This window comes from Muntiacus reevesi, chromosome 18, assembly GCF_963930625.1.
Source record: "Muntiacus reevesi chromosome 18, mMunRee1.1, whole genome shotgun sequence".
Taxonomy (NCBI): domain Eukaryota; kingdom Metazoa; phylum Chordata; class Mammalia; order Artiodactyla; family Cervidae; genus Muntiacus; species Muntiacus reevesi.
This window is the reverse complement of record NC_089266.1, coordinates 19,317,869-19,339,069: the sequence shown is the minus strand read 5'-3', so window position 1 is coordinate 19,339,069 and position 21,201 is coordinate 19,317,869. Positions and strand designations below refer to the sequence as shown.

Here is a 21,201-nt window from a genome sequence, read left to right as displayed (position 1 = left end):
CAGATTCCTGGTTCTACATTGATAGAACCAGTCAAGACAATTTGTGGACATTCAAGTGTGTGCTGAGGTGACAGAAAAAAAGGGAAAGGGAGAGCGCAAGTGGAGAAAATGGAGAAATTTCCTATATTCTTAAAGGTCTTCAGCTAAGAAAAGCAGCAACTTTAATAGCTTAACCTTAACAGACAACAATTTTTTTTCTCCTTACCATCTTAAGGTCAATTCATTTGCATAGGATATAGTGGATATACAAGAATTTCAAATTAATAAACTTTCAACTTACCATATTGGACACTCTAAGATTTTCTGCATAGCATTAAGGACATTTTGTACTTCCTCAACATGATCCACAGATAAATCCATTTCTTCCTGTTCCAATGAACTACATAAATCACTTTAAAAGGGTTATATAAACAGCAGTTTAGTTTCATTAAGTGATATTTAAGATTGGAATGCTTTAGAATCAGACCATAGAACCAATGACCAAAGCCTTATTTTTAAAAAAATTCTAAACGTTTTGTGTAATTAAGACCATTTCAATTCTGTTTGTGCCCATCTAGCCTCCAACCATTTCCTTTTGATTTTTTTCGTTCTCCAAGAAAGGGAAAGCCACAGTGGGATGATACAGTGGGGTGAGTGGTGGTACCCTCCTAATTCTTCAATCATCACAGTTGTTTTCTTTCTCGCCCTTAAAATAAAATCAACACCAACCAACGCTCCAATCCCTGTCCTTCCCCAGATTTTCCCACTGGCCTATACTCAGGATTCTCCTCAGGCACATCGGTACCAGCAGCACCTGGGCCTACGGAGGTTCCTCCCTCTACTCCCTTCTGGCCCCTTCACAGAAGCTCACAAGTATCCAGCTCTTAAGGGCTCTGCCTCGTACAAAGTCCTTTCTCCTCCTCTTCCCAGATACATTCCTGCCCCCGTTTTCCCTCAGGGTCCCTTTCTCAAATATACCAGCTCGTCTTTTTATACCATCTTGTCCCCCTCAGGACCCATCAGGATTCCCCCAAGGACACACCCTGCCCCCGCCCTTATCATCTGCAACTCCCCCAGATCCCGTGACACACAAACAGCCCCTCTCCCCACGACTTCCACAGATTCAACGTCTTAGGCTTCTCAGGTTCCACCTTCCGCCCGCCCCCCACCCGATAACATCCGTCTTGCTCGCCTTCAGGAGTCACCTCTCCCCGGCTCTCCCCACACCTGTTTACTGCCCCAGAACACCCCACGGGCCGCTCTCCCTTCCCCACGGTTCTCTCACCTTTCACCCAGAACAAGAGATCCGGGTTTCCTGGACCCAAGGCCCACTTCTCTGAAAAAGCCCCGGGACAGTCCTCGGTTCGGAGAGCTCACACCGCGCAGTCGCAGTTTCAACTAATCCGTAATTCCCGCGCTTTATTGTTGCCACGGAAACCGGCTGCTGCCGCGAGCAAGAGCCTCTCAGAACGCGAGAACCGGACACGTAACCGAAGGGCGGAGCAGAAAGTGCTGAGTCTCTCAGGGGCTCCCGATTGGTCATCCATTTTTTCCCTCTTTACGTAATTAGAAAGAGACGGAAGAGACCAAGTTCTCCCGGAGTTTTTCTAATAGGCGCCCTCCCTCTCACTTCAACGCTTCCAGTTGAGGGTTATTACGTCACAGTGATTGCCGTACTAACGTCGAGATCGCTCCCTGGATCCCGAATAGGAGCTCATGATAGTGCCTAAAACAGTCGCAGGAAGAGGCCCAGCACCCTCACCCTTTCCGCCGCAATGGGAGTTTCAAGTTTAGGTAAATAATAGGGTTGTAAGGGAAAAACTACGATATCCAGCATGCATTGCGGATCGAAAGGCCTTGGCCACAGTGTTCCTTGGAAACTGTAGTCTTATGGAGAGGAACTTCCGATACGGGAGGCAGACACGAGTCTAACGACAACTCAGCTGATAAACTGAAGAGCTCCAGAGCGCTTATGCATGTCAACAGATATGGATTGGAGTGTTATGTTTTCGTATGTCGAGAGTGGATAATAGGCTAAAGAACCTACAAGTCCTAGTAAGACTACAGTCCCCATCCAGCCCCGCGAGTCGTCCTCTAAGGTCGGTGACCTAAAGAAATGCAACGGGCGCGTTTTTTTACCTGGGAAGGGGAAATCATCCGGGGTCCCGGCCCACGGCTGCGCACTCGCAGTTCCGCCCCTTTGCCCCGTGTTTGTTATTGTTGTGAGGGTCAAGCTCCTCCTGCCCCGCCCCCGCCAACTTATTTTCGACCAATCAGTGGGGCTGTAGTTTTGAGGGACACTTGGTAAGAACCAATCATCTTGTCGAAAACTCAGATAACCTGGGGACTAGGCCCTGTCTCTGTCCGCCATGTTAGATTCACCCAGCAGGAATAGCAGCAGAGCTGGCAGCGAACGGTTCTTGCATTGGCCTCCGGCAGGCGCCCCCCGGGGGCGGGAAGCTGGTAAGGAAACAACTGCGGTTACCTAGGGGTGGTGTCACGTCTCACCGAGAGGACTTGGGGAAGTTTACGGGAGGAAGCCTCCAAAGGAGAAGGGCGACTTCTTCCGTGACTTGGACAACCGATCTTTCAGTGACCTGATGGGAGATCCGTTCGTGTTCTGAGGGGCCGAGGGGGCGGATACCACAGGAGGGACGGAGGGTCCGTGGTGCAGAACGCCTAGCTTCTGGTGAAGGACCCCAATACTCCCCAGGACAAAAAAGGCCTGGGCAAAGGAAACGAGAGAGTTCTCAGGGGGTGGTGACACACTCCTGGGGACAAGGAGTGCTAGGAAACGATAACTGGAAGACTAGGATGAAGTCTGCAAGGAAAAAAAAAAAAGATGACATTGCCCACACAGCCTCCTCACTCCCCCTCATCCCACTTTTGGGGAACCTCGTAAGGAAGTCGTCTTGTTCAGGGACCTCTGGTATTGAAAGGGCCCCGTTTTTCCTTTTTATTGAACACACAGCTTTCAGGTCACACATTTTAACTCCAGGATAGGCCTCAGGTGGAGACAGTAATCAAAGCTCAGGTTCCAGGTCAACTTCGTTAAAGGGATGTTTGAGATCCTGGTAAAATCGACTTAGAGGAAAAGCTGACTTGTGCCAGGGAAAGGTGAGCCGGAACATGAATTTGATATAATCCAGTTAATAATGAAAGCTGGAAGCCTAGGCCCCAGCTACCCGACTTAGTCGACTAATTACAGTGACAGAGGACACTAACCACAGCTTTGTCACAAGTTCAAGACAATACTCTTGCTGAAAGAATTTCACATCCAAGGCAAATAAATAGGCGACTCTTTATAAAGACCTGGCTATAGTCCAGCTAAACTAGAATCTCCCACTTCTGTTTTCACCTCCCTAGTCAGCCAGCTGGATGTGTTCCAACGTATCTAAACTTGTTTCCAGTTGTGTAATTTGAGAAAGAGGGAAGAAGGTTAGCTTCCTTTTGGATTCTCAAAAGTGTGGAAGTGTGTTTCTCAGAAGTTGAAAACTGAGAATGTGTTTTAGAAGATCGAATTTTGGCAGAGTGAATTAGTCAGTCGCCCCGATTTTTTTGCCCATGATTGTGGGGCATTGACAGGAGTTTTGTCCAAATTTTAAGGACCCCAAGAATTGCATTCTGTGTGAATGAGATACTGGATGTCAGCAGGATTGGTGCCAGAAACTATTTTGATAATGCTCTTGGCTCTAGGTAGAGACAGAGAATGGAAAAAGTTGGGAGATGTTTGTGTTTGGATTTACAAAAAAACCCCTCAAATCCCTGATTCTCAGTTCAAGGTCCTTTTTAATGACAGTCTCACAGTTGTATTGTTTCACAGGGCAGTTCATTATACTGTGGAAAACAGCACTATGTCAGGTTCTAAAGGCTGATTTATATAATAATAACTTTCATATTTAAGTACTGTTTTCAAAGAACCAGCATACACATTTTTACTTAATCCTTAAGATAGTGTTGTGAGGTTAGCAAAATGGAGATCTCAGGCTTATTTTACAGGTTCAGAAACTGAAGCTCAGAGTTTAAATGACCTGCTCACACTTATATGGCTAGTAATGTGCCAGAACTGTCTGGAATCCAGCTTTTCTAAACCACTGTGCTCGCTCCCTTCTTCGCTGTAAACTCCTGAGACTTAATCTTGGTCCTCTGCAGTGTCCGTGCCTGGAGCAGAATCTGAATCTGTAGGTGCTTAGTCAGGATTCATTGATGAATATGTTTTTAAAAAAACATGAAACATGAAAAGGCTGTTCTTTTACATTACAACTTATATTTAGATTTAAACTATTTTGTAAAGTCATAAAAAACAATCTTAACAATTTGTAAGTAAAATTCTTATCTTTGAGAGGTAAAACCCTCAATTATTTTATGGATAAAATGATGGCTGTCAAATAATCCAGTAGAACGACTTCCCTAGCAGTCCAGTGGTTGAGACTCCATGCTCCCATTGCAGGGGACAGAGGTTTGATCCCCATTTGGGGAACTAAGATCCTGCATGTGGCATGATGTGGCCAAGTAATAAAAACAATAATAATAATCCGGTAGGGAAAGGCATTGCTATAACAAGATTAGTCCTGAGTTGATGGTAATTATGAAGACAGTCGATGGGTCTTTCAGCGTTCATTGTATATTAATCTCTTTTCTTTTGTAAAGGTTTAAATTTTCCCATTAATAGATTTTAAACATTAGTTGACTATAGTCAATCCATATTGGGGGGATGGAAGAGTATAGGTGAAATGAGGGTAACTTTGAGTTGATGGTTATAGTTAGATCATCAATATTCTCCACATTTATGTATATTTGAAATTCTCCATAAAAGAAAAAAGTAGACTGCCAAAAAAAAAAAAATGAACTTGAATAAAGGGTGTTGAATGCTACACCTGTGTAGTTTCTTGGCTAGTGTTTCAGCCTCTAAATTGTTAAAATAGATCTAATACAGAACCTAGGTTGCTCAGTTTAGGAAAAGGCATCTTTTCCAAGAGAAATTTATTAGAATATCTCCTTCAAGCTTTAGGAATATAAATTCCCCAAGGCTAGAGTCCTACTCTTACTCATCTTGGTATCCTACTAGTAGATATGTAACAGCAGGTGTCTGTTTAATTAAGCAGTCATCATAAAGTTCATAAAATCCAAAGGATTTTACAAATGTTAGATGATTTCTATGAATGTGACCAAAATTTACATTCTCTTTGCAAACATATGGAAGTGAGATTTGTTTTAAACCACCTCAGTTCAGTTCAGTCGCTCAGTCGTGTCCGACTCTTTGCGACCCCATGAATCACAGCACACTGGGCCTCCCTGTCCCTCACCAACTCCGGAGTTTACTCAAACTCATGTCCATTTAAACCACCTACTAGACTGTAAATAGCAGAAGAGCAGGGACATTATCTTCTCATCCACTGCTGTGTCCTCCTAGCCTAGCCTATATTAGGTCCTCACAGATATTAGCTGATTGAATGTTTATACAGTTTACAGAACCCTGTCTAATGTGTTTTCTCTCCCTCAAACATCCTGTCTTCTCTAGCCCCACAACATGGAACCACAGGTTACACTAAATGTGACTTTTAAAAATGAAACTCAAAGCTTTCTAGTTTCTGACCCAGAAAATACAACTTGGGCTGATGTGGAAGCTATGGTGAGTGTTATTTTGTTTTGTTTCTCTGTCCTTTAAGCAGGGATATTTTCCTCCATAGTAGTTATTTTTAGCCATGCTTCTTAGCTGTAAAGTCTGTCATATTTACCATTTCTGAGCCTTTTGGAAAATAATTTTTGTCAAGGGTTCGGTTTTCATACAGATGTACCTGGTAGAGGAAACAAAGTCGTCTTGAAGAGTTTAGAAAGGAAAGGTAAAATTATTTTTTTTAAGTGAAATAGGACTTAGAAATTCTTTCCTTATAAATACAGCCTAAGGAATGAATTGGCGTGGGCCCCACCCTAACCAGGCCTCAGGTTAACGTTCTCTTGATTGAGAGCAGATAGGTTATTGTGGGTTTTGAACCACCAAAGATACAAAGACCTTTGTTTGTCTCAAGATCTGATCAGTTGCTTTTATTGGTAGGTCAGGAGGATGAGTGTCTCAGAGTTGAGCAGGAAAACTGCCACACATGTTCACACAGCAGCTCATTCTGTTCCTTTTGTTATTGGTAGTGCCTTTCCTCCTCTAGGTTTGCTCTTTGTTCTGTTTTTGTTTGATTTGCGATAGTGAATGTTTTACTTCCTGTGTAACTGTTTGTCTAATGAAACTCTTTGGTTAAAAACCTGCTTTTACCAGGTTACATGTTATGGTAAGACATGGTGGAGAGACCTCAAAAGATGATCTGATCTAGGCCTCTGTCTTCCAGGAAAGATTTCTTTCTATTTATTTATACTGCCTGGACAGATGGTTATCCAGAAAGTTAGATCTTGTTTGTCAAATGATCTGAAAATCAAAAACAGCTGTCTTTCTCTTCCTATTAGTTAAATGAGCTGACAACTTGCCTTTTTTCTTTATGGTAAATTTTAAATTATAAAAGTATAATATGTGCCTGTTATAAGAAATGAAACAATCCAAACATATATAATGAAAAGATTAATATCCCTCCACTCCCTTCACCCTTCACCCACTATTTCAACCTCTTTGGGAGTGATCAGCATTAACAGCCCTGTATGTACTCTTAGTTGCGGCATGTGGGATCTAGTTCCCTGACCAGGGATCGAACCCAGGTCCCCTACATTGGGAGCATGGAATCTTAGCTACTGGACCACCAGGGCAGTCCCTATCCATCCTTTATATTATGATTTCTAGGGTTCTATTGCAAGCTGCCTTTTTGATAACTTGATCATATAGTGTGCACATTTTATTTGCAGGTAAAAGTTTCATTTGATCTGAACACTATTCAAATAAAATACTTGGATGAGGAAAATGAAGAGGTAAAGTATATTATAGTACCCATGACCAGGTGTCCAGAATAAGGATCTTATTTCTCAAGAGGGATATGGTATTCAAAAATATCAGAATACTGTTTATCTCATTTGTGTAGGAGTTTAAATATATTTGATAATTGCATGTTCTAAGTCAGGTTGTGGCATCTGAAATGGAGTTCAGAAATAGGAAAGCAGCGTTGAAGAAGAAAATCTGAGAGATAACTTTTAAAACTACAGGTGATCTTACGTTCAACTATATCACAAGCTGCTATTTTATAATAATAAAAGGTAATGGCAAACCCTCATTGAGTGGTTATAACGTGTGACACTAACAACAGTACTATGTGTGTATACACTATTATCATCATCTCTGTTTTACTCATGAGGAAACTGAGGCACAGAGAGTTTTAGTAACCTTGCCCATAGGAGCAAAAGCTTGGAAGTAGTAGAGTAGGGTACCACTCATACCCTCTGATATACATACTTCATACTTTCTGGCTTCAGAGCCCAGGCTCCTAACCACTATACCATGCTGCTTCTCAGGGTACCTGAAATAAAGGTAGATGTGATAGGTAAACAATAAAATTAATGATTCACAGTTAGTCCAGGTACTGGAAAAGTGGGACCCCTAACCTGAGATTTTGCATCTGTCCTATGAGGCTGAATATGCTGAATTGCTCAGTTGATGAGAAGTTTATAATTCTCTGTTGCTTTTTCCTCACAGGTATCCATCAACAGTCAAGGTAAGTCCCTAAGAAAACCTATTGAGCTTTATTTAAAAATCTTAATCTGGTCATGGGCGTTGGTCTTTCCATTTACACTCAAATCTTGTTGCAGTATAAGAGTAGAATTTGGAATAAATGCACTCATTTACCTAGGGGCATTAGATTCATGGCAAATATTTATTTTTTAGCAGTTTTTGTGTGTAGGTTGGCACCTTGATTGGACCCAAAGGACCTCTTTAATGAGAGATTCTCTTATATTTAAGATACTAATCTTTTGAAAAGACACTTCCCAGATCAACACATTTAACTTGTTATCTTGGTATTGCTTTTTTCCTTGACTTGGTGTATATGTTAAAGTCCATGTATAAATAAGATGGTTGTTCAGAACATGGGTGTATTTTCCGTAGGTACAATGTTATATTTTTAACTGGCTGAAATGATAGTATTACCATTATCCTTGAACTTCCTTGAGTCCTGAGCTTCATTACGCCTAGTGTAAGGGAACTGGATTGAGTTTTTGTAAGTGGAAGGCTCTGGTAGCAAAGAGAGAAGGATTTAAGGGGGAGAACTAATCTGCAAGTAGCTTCTATTTATGACAGCATGAGAAGGGAGTTTGTCAGCTAAAAGGGAGTAGCTGTTTGTGTATAACAATTGTAAGCTAAGAATTTTTAAAAGTAAGAATTTACTGTGCTTAATTGAATCTTTTGGGCTGGTTAAAAAAAAATATCACAATATGTGTTTTTGTCCTTTTAGGAGAATATGAAGAAGCACTTAAGGTAATGATTATTTCATCTTATTTTCAAATAATTTAAAAAATATTTATGGACTAAAACTTGAGCCTGAATTCCGTTAGCCATGGGGAGAAATTAATGACTGTAAACACAGCAAAACCCATTTTTAGGGAGACTGGGTTAAGTTTGGCATACCACGCAGCTAAAGATACATCCTAATGTAAAGATTCTTTCTGATCATGACATCTCATTGCTGATTTTGAAGCCACCATCCTAGCATTTCAGAATTCAGAAAACTCTGGATTGATGCTTTCTGGTTCACACTTTTCATCTCCTTCCTTCACTTTGTTCCCTGTAGAATATTACACTATAATGTGGAAGAATTTAAGGTGTAACCATGCAGTTATAGATATCCTCTTGTTTGTCAGTAATCAATTAGAGCATTCCTCAAGGTCACTTACTTAAGGTGTGCTAAGCTGGCCTTTCATTGACTATCCTTTTTGAACTTCTAGTCCAGATTAAGTCATTTTCCATAATCACTTTTGGTCTAGGGAGAGAAGAAGGGAAAAGCAAGATTTTTGTTTAAAATCAGTAGCTGAATTTACCCTTTCCAGTTTTTGGTTAAAACTGCTGTTCTGGGTGCCACTGGTTTCAAAATTTTAGCCAATTTTTTCTTGTTTTTTTTTTTTTCTGTTTACTGAGAAATCTTTATTTCCCAGCCAGTCTATTGGTTTTAGATATCCATGTCCTCTCCTGGTTTCTTGTAGTTGAAATATCCATCTGTGTTAAGAATTTCTCACGCTTCGTAATTTTTCTCTGCCCCAGTTCATGCAATCTTCCTGTTTGCTCTTTGCTTTTAAGCTGTTCTCATATGATGTTCCCTAACACCCCTTTACTGTTTTTCAACCCTTCCAGCTTTTCTGGTTCCCAATTCTCAGAAGTTACAGTAGTTTCACAAAGTCTTTTTAAAACTTGAGAATTCCTCTACCTTTCCCATGTTCACTCTTACCCATTCAGTCAGAAATCTTAGATATCAGGAGTCTACAGTTTATATAAGCCTGTCTTGCCCTAGGAAGCAAGACTTCTTTTATATGCATAGTTTTTACATAATTACTATATAATACTTAAAATCCCACATTTATATTTTGACACAGTTTCATTATAGTTATTTCTTGAGCAATTTTTTTCACAGACTCTACCAAGTGTTTTAGAAAAAGCTTCTTGGTTTCTGGCCTAGAATAGGAGTTGACAAACTATACCTGGTAAGCTGACTGTGTGTGTGTGTGTCCTGGTAAGCTGACTGTGTGTGTGTGTGTAAACTATACCTGGTAAGCTGACTGTGTGTGTGTGTGTGTGTGTGTAAACTATACCTGGTAAGCTGACTGTGTGTGTGTGTGTGTGTGTGTCCTGGTAAGCTGACTCTGTGTGTGTGTAAACTATACCTGGTAAGCTGACTCTGTGTGTGTGTGTGTGTGTAAACTATACCTGGTAAGCTGACTCTGTGTGTGTGTGTAAACTATACCTGGTAAGCTGACTGTGTGTGTGTGTGTGTGTGTGTGTGTCCTGGTAAGCTGACTCTGTGTGTGTGTGTGTGTGTCCTGGTAAGCTGACTCTGTGTGTGTGTGTGTGTGTGTGTGCGTGCGCGCCCATGTGTGTGCACGCATGCGCTCATCACTTCAGTTGCTCAGTCATGTCTAATGCTTTGTGACCCCGTGGACTGCAGCACTCCAGGTTTCCCTGTCCATCACCAACTCCCCGAGCTTACTCAAACTCATGTCCATCGAGTCAGTGATGCCATCCAACCATCTCATCCTCTGTCATCCCTTCTCCTCCTGCCTTCAATCTTTCCCAGCGTCGGAGTCTTTTCCAGTGAGTCAGTTCTTCACATCAGGTGGTCAAAGTATTGGAGTTTCAGCTTTGGCATCAGTCCTTCCAATGAATATTCTGGACTGATTTCCTTTAAGATTGACTGGTTGGATCTCCTTGCAGTCCAAGGGACTCTTCAAGAGTCTTCTCTAACACCACACTTCAAAAGCATCAATTCTTCAGTGTTCAGCTTTCTTTATGGTCCAACTCTCAAATCTATACATGACTACTGGAAAAACCATTGACTACACAGACCTTTGTCAGCAAAGTAATGTCTCTGCTTTTTAATATGCTGTCTAGGTTGGTCATAGCTTTTCTTCCAAGGAGCAAGCACCTTTTAATTTTATGGCTGTAGTCACCATCTGCAGTGATTTTGGAACCCAAAAAAATAAAGTCTCTCACTGTTTCCATTGTTTCCCCATCTTTGCCATGAAGTGATGGAACTGGATTCCATTATCTTAGCTTTCTGAATGTTGAGTTTTAAGTCAAGTTTCTCACTCTCCTCTTTCACTTTCATCAAGAGGCTCTTTAGTTCTTCTTCACTTTCTGCCATAAGGGTGGTCTCATCTGCATATCTGAGGTTATTGATACTTCTGGCAATCGTGATTCCAGCTTATGCTTCATCCAGCCCAGCATTTTGCATGATATACTCTTGCATATAAGTTAAATAAGCAGGGTGACAGTGTACGTCACCTTGACGTACTCCTTTCCCAATTTCTCTGTTGTTCCATATCCAGTTCTGACTGTTGCTTCTTGACCTGCATAAAGATTTCTCAGGAGGTAGGTCAGGTGGTCTGCTATTCCTATCTCTTTAAGAATTTTCCAGAGTTTGTTGTGATCCACACAGTCAAAGGTTTGGTGTAGTCAATAAAGCAGAAGTAGATGTTTTTTTGGAACTCGCTTGCTTTTTCGATGATCCAACAGATGTTGGCAATTTGATCTCTGGTTCCTCTGCCTTTTCTAAATATATATATATATAATATTTAAAATTTTTTCTGGACACTATTTCATCTGAATTTAAATGATAAAAGTATTATACCTCACTCAACTAAAAGGTTCTTTCAGTTCTCCAGGCCAGCCTTCCTTCAGAGGTAAATAAATAAGAAACAGATCACCTCACACCTGTCAAAATGGCTATCATCAGGAAGGTCACAAGTAACAAATGATGGCAGGGCTGTGGAGAAAAGTGAACACTTGTACACTATTGGTGGGTATGTAAATTTGATGTGGCCACTGTGAAAAACAGTTTGGATGTTCCTCAAGAAACTAAAAATACAGCTACTGTATGACCTAGCAATTTTACTCCTGAGTATATATCCAAAGGAAATGAAGATGCTAATTTGAAAAGATGTATGCACCCAATGTTCACAGCAGCATTATTTATAGTAGTCTAGATATGGAAGCAGCCTAAGTGTCCATCAACAAACGAATGGATAAAGATGTGTACACACACCCATACAGTTAGTTGTTGTTTAGTTACTAAGTCATGCCTGGCTCTTTTGCAACCCCATGGATCATAACCTTTCAGGCTCCTCTGTCCGTTAGATTTCCCAGGCAAGAATACTGGAGTGGGTTGCCATTTCCTCCAAGGGATCTTCCCGACCCAGGGGTCGAACGAACATCTCCTGCATGGGCAGGTGGATAACACTGAACCACCAGGGAAGTCCAGGAATACTAGTCAGCCATAAAAAACAATGAAGTTTTGCCATTTACAACAATATGGATGTAGCTTTGTGAAATAGATCAGAAGAGAAAGGCAAATACTGTTATGTTATCATATATGTGGAATCTAAAAAGTAAAATGTGACTATAACAAAAAAGAAACAAGCTCACCAATACAGAAAACAAACTAATGGTTACCAGTAGGGAAGGACAAAAAATGGGTAGAGGATTTAGAGGTACAAACTTATATATATAAAATAAATAAGCTACAAGGAATGGAGAATTTAGCCATATCATATTTTATCATAACTATAAATGGAATATGATCTTTAAAAATTATGAGTTACTAGGTTATATACCTGAAAGCATGTAGTATTATAAATCAACCATACCTCAGCTAAAAAAAGAAAGGAGGGACTTTCTGAAGGTCCAGTGGTTAAGCCTCCATACTTCTGAAGGAGGGGGCACATGTTCAATCCCTGGATGGGGAACTAAGATCCCACATCCCCTGCAGCTTGGACAAAAATGAAAAGTGAAAGGAAGAAGAGGAATCATGTAAACTATTTAGATATAATGTCTTTTTACAAAAACAGTATTTGAACATTTTATTTTCAGTATAGCTTAACAATCTCAGTTTCTGTTGACAAATTTAGTTCAGTGTTAGGAGGGATAGTACATACCCGAACTCAGTAGCCAACAGATAACTTAATCCTTTCCACTAGAAAGTACTGGTGGAAATTCCCGAGTGGTCCAGTGGTTAGGACTCCGAGCTTTCCCTGTGGAAAGCACAGGTTATCTGGTTAGGGAACTAAGATCTATCAGCTGCATGGTGCAGCCAAAAAAAAAAAGATGATACTGGCCTTTTAGTAAAGCCTTAGAGCTTCTTCTCTTATTTCCTCCAAATTCTTGTTCTTTAATAGCACAGTTATCTTGTACTTGTTCACATTCTTCCTGTGCTTTTTTAAAAATTATTTTTGGTTGCACTGGGGTTTTGTTGCTGCGTGGGGTCTGTCTCTGTTTTCAGGGAGCTGCTCTTGGTTGCGCAGGCTTCTCAGTGCAGTGGCTTCTCTTGTTGCAGTGCACAGGCTCTAGGATGTGGGCATGGTAGTTGTGGCACACAGGCTTAGTTGCCCCATGGCATGTGGGATCTTCCTGGACCAGGGATTGAACCTGTGTCCTGTGCATTGGCAGGCGGATTCTTATCCATTGTACCAGGGAAGCCCCTCTTCTGTGTTTTTTGGTATGATGTTTTCTTTTTATTAATATATTTTTTGGAATAACAGGAGAGTTTACTCTTATGCTACATTGTTCTTCTGGCTGAAACTGCTCAAAGCTCAGAGTTCAGACAAAGCCTGACCAGTATTACATTGTTCTAGCAAATGTTGATCTACTCATTCTTCTAACAATGAATGGTCAACTTCTAGTTCTGATAAGGACTGGTAACTTTTCTAGGTTGCTTCCTGAATCTTTCCTCTTTAGCTAAAAAGAGGTGTTTCAAATGCTCAGTATATAAATCTGCGAATTGAGATTCCTGTGAGGTTTAAGCCTTCATCTCCTGCCATAGCAATTTCTTACTATGTTTCTGACTTTTTAGTTTCTTCAAAATGTAAAGTTTTCCCTTGCTAGGAAGGGAACTTTCCTTGTGAACTTTCCCCACAGAGGCCTACAGATGATTGGTAGTTACGTCACCACATTCTCTGTCTCAGGTTCTTATTTCTGAATCGTACCGGTAAAACTCATTTGCCATATGTCCCAAAAATCCTTGTTCACCACCTTGCTGCTGACCTCACCCTGGCCGCATATTTAAAGTTTTATTAGACCACAGTCATGCCCGTTGATCATGTTTTGTCTCTGGCTACCTTTGTGCCACAGTGACGGAGTTGAGTAGTTGTAGGAGAAGTTGAATGACCCAGAAGCCTAAAATATTTATTATGTGGCCCTTTAAGAAGGTTTGTTGAACAAGAACCTCCTGTATAGAATGTGGAACTGTATTCAGTGTCTTGTAATAACTTATTATGGACAAGACACTTGAAAAAGTGTATGTGTGTATGTATAGCAATCACTTTGCTCTACACCTGACCTGAGTCATTGTAAGTACACTATACTTCAATTAAAGAAAAAAATAAATTTTGCTGATCCCTGACCTAGATAAGAGCATTCAAATGTTTTGGCCACAGAATGCTGTTTCTAAGTGGAATCTTAAGATGTCTAATGTGTGAAAATAGATAAAGAACAGTTCTTGTCACTGGATAACAAGTGGGAGGAGCTAGAACCCCACAGACTTGACCGTTAATCTCTCCTTGGATGCTCTGTCAAATGTTCCCTGAAGTAGTTTTTAAAAATAAGAGTGTTTGGAAAAAAAAATAATAAGAGTGTTTGAGAAGATTCTCTTCAAAAAGAGGTGACCACTTAAGCATGCTTCCCAAGATACTGTTCTTAGTGGGAAGGTAAAGATTTAACTATGGGACGTAAGTTTAACTTTTCTGAATCTTAGAATTGACTTTTGTAAAGTTGAGACTAGAATCTGTAAATGGAGTCCTACATTATAAACCAGTTAACAGATTGTAACTGGACAAAGGTGGTGATCATTTCACATTGTATACCAATGTCAGATCATTATGTTGTCCACCTGAAACTAATGTTATGTCAATCACACTTAAATTTTTAAAAATCAAGCAACCCAATTAATTAAAACATCTCACCTAATGAAGAGCTACACTAAAAACTTTGTTTTTTAACAAAACTATTCCTAGTTAACATTCTTGGCAAAGAAGCAGCAGGCTGAGAGTATTAGCATATTTGTCATTTGACTTAATTTTAAAAAGCATGAATCCTTGGGGATTTATCACACTACTCCTACTTTTGTGTATGTTTGAAATTTTTCATAATAAAAAAGTTTGAAAAAACGCTTCCCCCACTCCCCAAAAAGAAAGCATTTTCAGGAATAGGTATAGTTTTGGAAATCAGCAGACAGTTTACCTCTAAGATGAAAGAATATTAAAAAAAATACTACAGATATACAAAGAAGCATAAATCGTGATATTTTTCAGCAAATGTTCCCATACCCTTTCTATTTTTGTGTCTTTGAATTTTTATTTAGGAAAAGAATCACATAATATTGTTTTTATTTCATAACTTCTGCTCTCAGATGGCAGTTAAACAGGGAAACCAATTGCAGATGCAAGTCCATGAAGGCTATTGTGTTGTCGAGGAAGCCCTACCCCCTATTGGAACAGAAAAACGACCAGTTGCTAGAACAGGAAAGAAGCCACTTGCACATTATTCTTCACTGGTGAGAGTCTTGGGGTCAGACATGAAGACCCCAGAGGATCCTGCAACACAGGTACAAAGGGAACGACCTGTCTCTGATTTTTCTGACCTGTGTTTCATTGTCTCTGGTCTAAGATTTGAGCTGTTCTTCAGAGGTTTGGGAGTTAATTGTGACCATCTCTGTCTGACTTTTTGAACTGGTAGCAGTGGTTACTTCTGGAGAGGACCATGAATAGGGTGACATTTTTCTTATACTTTTTCATGCTCACTTTTTAAAGCTATACGTTAATATTATTTGACAGAAGAAACCTCAAAATAATACATTGTAGGACAATTACTTTAAACAGAAGGAAAAAAGTATCTTGGATTTGTGTTTACTTGCAGCAGCTTCCACCTGCTCCACGTAATCCAGACCAGCCTCAAGACAAGCCCCCTGACTGGTTCACAAGCTACCTAGAGACAGTGAGTGTTCTTTCCAGCTTGGGTTTAGCAGCAGTGTTGGCAAAGATGGATTGTTGAAGAGAGAGAAAGCTAGCTCCAGAGGGCTGCTGCCTCTGGTACAGGTGAACGAAGAATGGTAGCTAGTAATTTCCAAGCTACAACTTTCCAACTTCCAAACTTTCCAGTCAAGAAAGTTCCTGGCTTTTGCAGTGATGTACTAGAAAAGGGGGGAGTTTAAGGATGTAAGGGAAAGAGACAGATTTCTGTGCTTGAGAAGGAAGCGTTAGAAATTTACTCATCAAAGGGCTTCTTGATATTTGCTTTGAAGCCATTTTAGCTGTGGAAGGATTAGACCTTTTTTTGGCTATGTTTCTGTCCATTCATTCTTCATCTATTATCTGATTATTGTGTTCTTATACCAGAGATGGTGAGGTTTCAGGTTTATTTTATATTTTCATGCCTTTTTCCAGTCTTGGAACTGAGAGAATTCCCCCCCACCCCCACACCACCTTTTCTGTGTTCTAGTTCAGAGAACAAGTGGTTAAAGAAACGGTTGAAAAGCTTGAACAGAAATTACACGAGAAGCTTGTCCTCCAGAATCCATCCTTAGGTTCATGTCCCTCAGAAGTTTCAATGCCTGTTTCAGAGGAGACACTGTTTTTGCCAGAAAACCAGTTCAGCTGGCATATTGCTTGCAGCAGCTGCCAAAGGAGTATCGTGGGTGTGCGCTACCAGTGCAGGTAAAGCAGTAGCTTGGGAATGAACACCCCTTAGTAGACCACAGAGTGGGAGGCTTTAATGTTCTGGGGGGTAAAGGCTGTACTTACTCTGAGCATCAGACACAGCAGCTCTGTATTGAAAACAAGCTACTCTTCACCCACAAGAGAAAGTAACTATTTGAAGAGTGAGTCATTAGATTGCTGTGTTCAGGTATACATTTGAATTGAGAGAGCTGTGAGAGACAAAATTAAGTTCCCCAAAACGAAATTGGATCCCCAAAGGTTGTCTCCCTATTCCCAACTCTTTCATATCTTTCCTCCCATAGAGTGTCCTTTGAAATAGGTATAGGTGAAGTGTAAAGAATAAAATATCTTCATTTTATTCTTGAGGATTGAGACATGGCATGTGTGGGTGGCATGCTCAGGTTCCCACCTCAGTGGTGATAGAGCAGACATATGGAAGTCTGGGTCCGTATCTCCTGACCTTAGGTACTTCCCACTGTGCCATTCCTTTCCTCACAGCCTCTGCGCATCCTACAATATCTGCGAAGATTGTGAATCGGGGCCGTATGCCCATGACTCCAACCATGTCCTGCTAAAGTTGCGGAGACCGGTTATGGGTTCCTCTGAACCGTTTTCTCACTCGAGGTTGTCTACTCCTCGCCTTCCTGCTGCTCTGGAACAGGCCAGGTAAAACCATATATATATGGAGTGTTTGTTCTCTGGTTGGCTTTTTGGTTTCGGTGACAGGATGGGATCACAAAACTAAATAGTCTTCTGGGACTTCCCTTATGGTCCATCCAGTGGTTAGGACTCTGCGCATCCATTGCAAGGAACACAGGTTTGATCCCTGGTTGAAGAAGTGAGCTCCCACGAGCCGTGTAGCACAGCCAAAAAAAAAAAGACCAAAGAGTCTCCTTAGTTCCAGCTCCTTTCCAGTTGATGTGCAGTGACAGGGATAATTATCTGGAGCTAATGAGATGGAAACCAGAACTGCAGAAAGAAATTAAGAAGCTAAACTAGAAGCAGATGCTGATGAAGACCACAGGTGGCTCAGAATAGCTTCAAGGTTTATTTGTGAGATTTGTTTTTTAAGACTTTTTTTTTTTAATCTCACAGGCTCCAGAAGCAAGTTGATAAGAACTTTCTTAAAGCAGAAAAGCAAAGATTGCGGGCTGAGAAGAAACAGCGTAAAGCAGAGGTCAAGGAACTTAAAAAGCAGCTTAAACTCCACAGGAAGATTCATCTATGGAATTCGCTTCATGGGCTGCAGAGCCCCAAGTCTCCTTTGGGCCGACCCGAGAGCCTGCTGCAGTCAAACACCCTGATGTAAGCCCAGGGCCAGGGCGGGAGCCAGAGCTTTAGGTCCAGCCCTCTAAAACTGGAACTTAAACCAAATTCTGTCTTATTTATTATAGCTAACTCCTAGCACTCAAACCCTTAAAACTTCCCATTTTCTGATCTTAGTGTTCTTAAAGGGTGGTTTGCTAGTTATCTTTGACGCTTACTTTGTTGCCTTCTTCAGAAAAACAGAAACCAGTAAGGTTCAGAAACTGGTGTGATCTCTCTTCACTGGAGGCAGTCTGGATTTGAAGCAAAAGGAGCAAATGTTTTAAGAGCCCAACTCTCTAGTTGTGGTATTTATGGACCCTTTCAGTTATCCTCACCATAGTTTTTTAACTTAGGAGTCAGGTCCCCTTGTTTTATTCTTTCAGTGGTAGGTAGGATCTTAGTCCACTGACCAGTGATCAGACCCGTACTCCCTACAGTGGAAGCACAGAGTCCTAACCACTAGACTGCCAGGGAATTCCTTGGGTCAGCTTCTTTTCTTAAAAAATGTTAATAGTTTGTTCTTGTTGGAGGGTTTTTTGGCTGCACCACATGAAGCTTGCGGGGTCTTAGTTCCCAGCCCAGGGATCAAACCCAGGCCCTCAGCAGTGAAAGCAACAGTTCTAACCACTGGACTGTAAGGGAATTCCCATTATAAAGCAGATGCACTAGTATGCCCTCCAGGGTCACGGTCTGCATATTGAACCACATATTGGATATTCAGAATATATCACACCCAACACAAGTAATTAAAATCTAAACTTTTGTCCAGGCTCCCTCTGCAACCCTGTGCCCCAGTTATGCCGACACTCAGTGCCGCGTTTGTGGACGAGAATTTGCCTGATGGGACTCACCTCCAGCCAGGAACCAAGTTTATCAAACACTGGAGGATGAAAAATACAGGAAATGTCAAGTGGAGCACAGACACAAAGGTAGTTTTCCCCACAAAGTGTGAATGTGAAGTGACTGAGATGGCAGAGTGTTTAACTGACAAACTTTCTTTCTCCTGTTACTGTTCTTTTCAGCTCAAGTTCATGTGGGGAAACCTGACTTTGGCTTCTACCGAAAAGAAGGATGTTTTGGTTCCCTGCCTAAAGGCTGGCCATGTGGGAGTTGTGTCTGTGGAGTTCATTGCCCCAACCTTGGAGGGAACATACACTTCCCATTGGCGTCTTTCTCACAAAGGCCAGCAGTTCGGGCCTCGGGTCTGGTGCAGCATCATAGTGGATCCTTTCCCCTCCACAGAGAGCCCGGATAACAGTGAAAAGAGCATGATCAGCTCAAGCAGAGGTGATGATCTCACCTGCCAGCAAGAGGTGAGCATTGGAAGGGCCTGTTCACAGCTGGTGGATCCTCCAGAAACCTGGAAAGGCCAGCTTCTCCCCTTCCCCCAAACATATCAGTATGCTTATATTGGGCCTAGTCTTCTGGGGCTTTGTTCGTGTGTCCCTCAGTGCTTAACCCTGGTTGTTACTTGGTGCACAGTTTCTTTTTGATTTTGTTGTTGTTGTGCTATTTATTTATATTTGGCTGCACTGGCTCATCGTTGCCGCAGAGGCTTTCACCAGTGTAGTGAGCGGGGGCTGCTCTTCATCTGGGTGCACAGGCTTCTCGCTCCAGTGGCTTCTCTTGTTGTGGAACACCAGCGTAGTGCTTCACAGCACACAGGTTCTTCCCAGACCAGGGGTCATACCTGTGTCCCCTAATTGGCAGGTGGATTCTTAACCAGTAGACCACCAGGGAAGTCCTATGCATGTTGTTTTAGGGCAACTTCCCTATTTACTGCTTAAATTTAAGTTACCCAGTGATAATGTCCTGGTTTTGACTATTGTTGTTATGGTTAATCTAAGTTACTGTCATTAGGGGAAGCTAGATGAAGGGGGTAATTAGTAAACTCTCTGTACTCTTTTTGTAGCTTTTTCATAGAAAAGTGTGAAATTAAAACAAAAAGTTTTACTACATACAGCGCATTTGATTTTAGGGAGGCAGCCATCAACTTGCTCTTTGAGTTCTGTTGAGGGCCGAAAAGGTGTCCCAATGGTTTCTCTCCATAGGAAGCTTTTCTGGCTAAAGAAGAAATTCTGCCTGGTGAAACAACTGAGCAGACAGAAGGGACAGGAGCTTGCATCCCACAGAAGGCAAAGCATGCTGCCAGCAAGAGAGAGCTCTACATCCCATCCGTGGACCTTCTGACTGCCCAGGTGGAAGATTGAGCATTTTGAGGGGAAAGGACAGAAAACCCTGGGGAACAAGTTCTTAACTTGTTTAAGGGAAGCTGGTAGAGCTGTCGGTTTTGCCCAGGAAGTTAGAGATAGACCCACTCTAATCTAGTGAGATGCATTGGATGGCAAGATCATCCCTAATGGAAGCAAGTTTCTAATGTTTCCTCTTTGAATTGGGAACTTATCTTGTGCTTCCCACAACTTCCCCTTCGTTGCCTCTTCTTTCTGCCTAACTGGTTCACCTTCACTCCCACTGCATCAGCTCTCTCTCCTCCCAGTGGCTATTTGAATGTTTGGTTCCCATTTAACTCTTCTTGTTCCCACTTGACTGAAATGAGACATGAATTTGAACAGAGTTGAATCTAGGATGTTGTGGAGCTCAGTAGCCTTTAACACAAAACATGGCTCTTGCATGTGTTGCAAGTAGCCTAACATGCCCCCCGCCTTTTTTTTTTTTCAGGATCTGCTGTCCTTTGAGCTGTTGGATATAAATATTGTCCAAGAGTTGGAGAGAGTGCCCCACAACACTCCTGTGGGTAAGAATGTCACTTGGTCCACTTTGTTTATTAACAGGCCCAATAGTACTGCCCCCCTGACTCTGGTAGTTATTATGTCATTCTGAGATATTAGTAGGCAAGGATTTCTCCCACAATGTGATATTAAAACTGCACCCATGGGCCCATTTCCCTGTTTCTGTCAGAGGCAACAATACGAGTTTGTACCGAGTTCCCCCCCACAAAGGGACGTTCTTCTGCATTTCTCTGTAGGCGTTTGTGTCCCTCTTGTTACTTTACATCCATGGTTCTGTGTCTTGGCCGTGGTCTCCCAAAGCCAAACAACTGTTTGTGATCCTTCCTGTGTTGATTGACCTGTCTGAGATACTTGTGTACCTGATGGTCTGGAGAAATTCTTTACAGCAGGCCTTGAAGCGTACCTGGGTTTAGTTTAGCTCTGCAGGAGGCAGGAAACCTAGAAGCTGCTGTTTCTGGACACTTGAGTATTGATGATGCAATGCTTTTTCTTGGTTGATGGTTCTCCTATCTTCATTCTCCAGATATGACTCCCTGCATGTCTCCTCTGCCACATGACAGTCCTTTAATAGAGAAGCCAGGCTTGGGGCAGATACAGGAAGAGAGTGAAGGGGCGGGATTTAAAGCACTTCCTGGTAAGGGGTTAAATATTTATAAAGCATTTGCAACCTCCCCTTCCATACCACACCCTGTTGTTATCCATACCTTCTACTAACCTTACCTTGGTGTGTAAACGGGTTTTCCATAGAATCTGATTTTTTGAGGTCTCCTTACCTTCACATAGCACAGACAGCAACTATTTCTTGGCATCGTATCAGCATGGGGAC

At 41.6% G+C, this 21,201-nt stretch overlaps 2 protein-coding genes across 6 annotated transcripts in view; one reads left to right on the top strand and one right to left on the bottom strand.

Annotated features, from left to right (window-relative positions):
* The window catches only part of BRCA1 (BRCA1 DNA repair associated), a 68,188-nt gene extending 66,814 nt beyond the window's left edge, over nt 1–1,374 (bottom strand). Inside the window, exons 1-2 of the mRNA XM_065908767.1 lie at nt 1,265–1,374; nt 281–391 (exon numbers count right to left, since the gene is read on the bottom strand). Of these exons, the coding sequence (XP_065764839.1) occupies nt 281–360 (80 nt within the window). The 5' untranslated portion in view covers nt 361–391; nt 1,265–1,374. The remainder of the gene's footprint in view (nt 1–280; nt 392–1,264) is intronic.
* Nucleotides 1,375–2,289: 915 nt separating this feature from the next.
* Nucleotides 2,290–21,201, top strand: part of NBR1 (NBR1 autophagy cargo receptor) — a 28,328-nt gene continuing 9,416 nt past the window's right edge. For 2 of the 5 annotated variants that reach the window (XM_065908764.1, XM_065908761.1), the window contains exons 1-15: nt 2,290–2,442; nt 5,501–5,611; nt 6,823–6,885; nt 7,604–7,622; nt 8,358–8,380; nt 15,012–15,206; nt 15,518–15,595; nt 16,100–16,314; nt 16,816–16,983; nt 17,413–17,622; nt 18,395–18,554; nt 18,648–18,938; nt 19,677–19,823; nt 20,305–20,380; nt 20,899–21,009. In XM_065908764.1, the coding sequence (XP_065764836.1) occupies nt 5,510–5,611; nt 6,823–6,885; nt 7,604–7,622; nt 8,358–8,380; nt 15,012–15,206; nt 15,518–15,595; nt 16,100–16,314; nt 16,816–16,983; nt 17,413–17,622; nt 18,395–18,554; nt 18,648–18,938; nt 19,677–19,823; nt 20,305–20,380; nt 20,899–21,009 (1,858 nt within the window). In that variant the 5' untranslated portion in view covers nt 2,290–2,442; nt 5,501–5,509. The remainder of the gene's footprint in view (nt 2,443–5,500; nt 5,612–6,822; nt 6,886–7,603; nt 7,623–8,357; nt 8,381–15,011; nt 15,207–15,517; nt 15,596–16,099; nt 16,315–16,815; nt 16,984–17,412; nt 17,623–18,394; nt 18,555–18,647; nt 18,939–19,676; nt 19,824–20,304; nt 20,381–20,898; nt 21,010–21,201) is intronic. The other 3 variants (XM_065908763.1, XM_065908766.1, XM_065908765.1) reach the window with 3 other exon arrangements.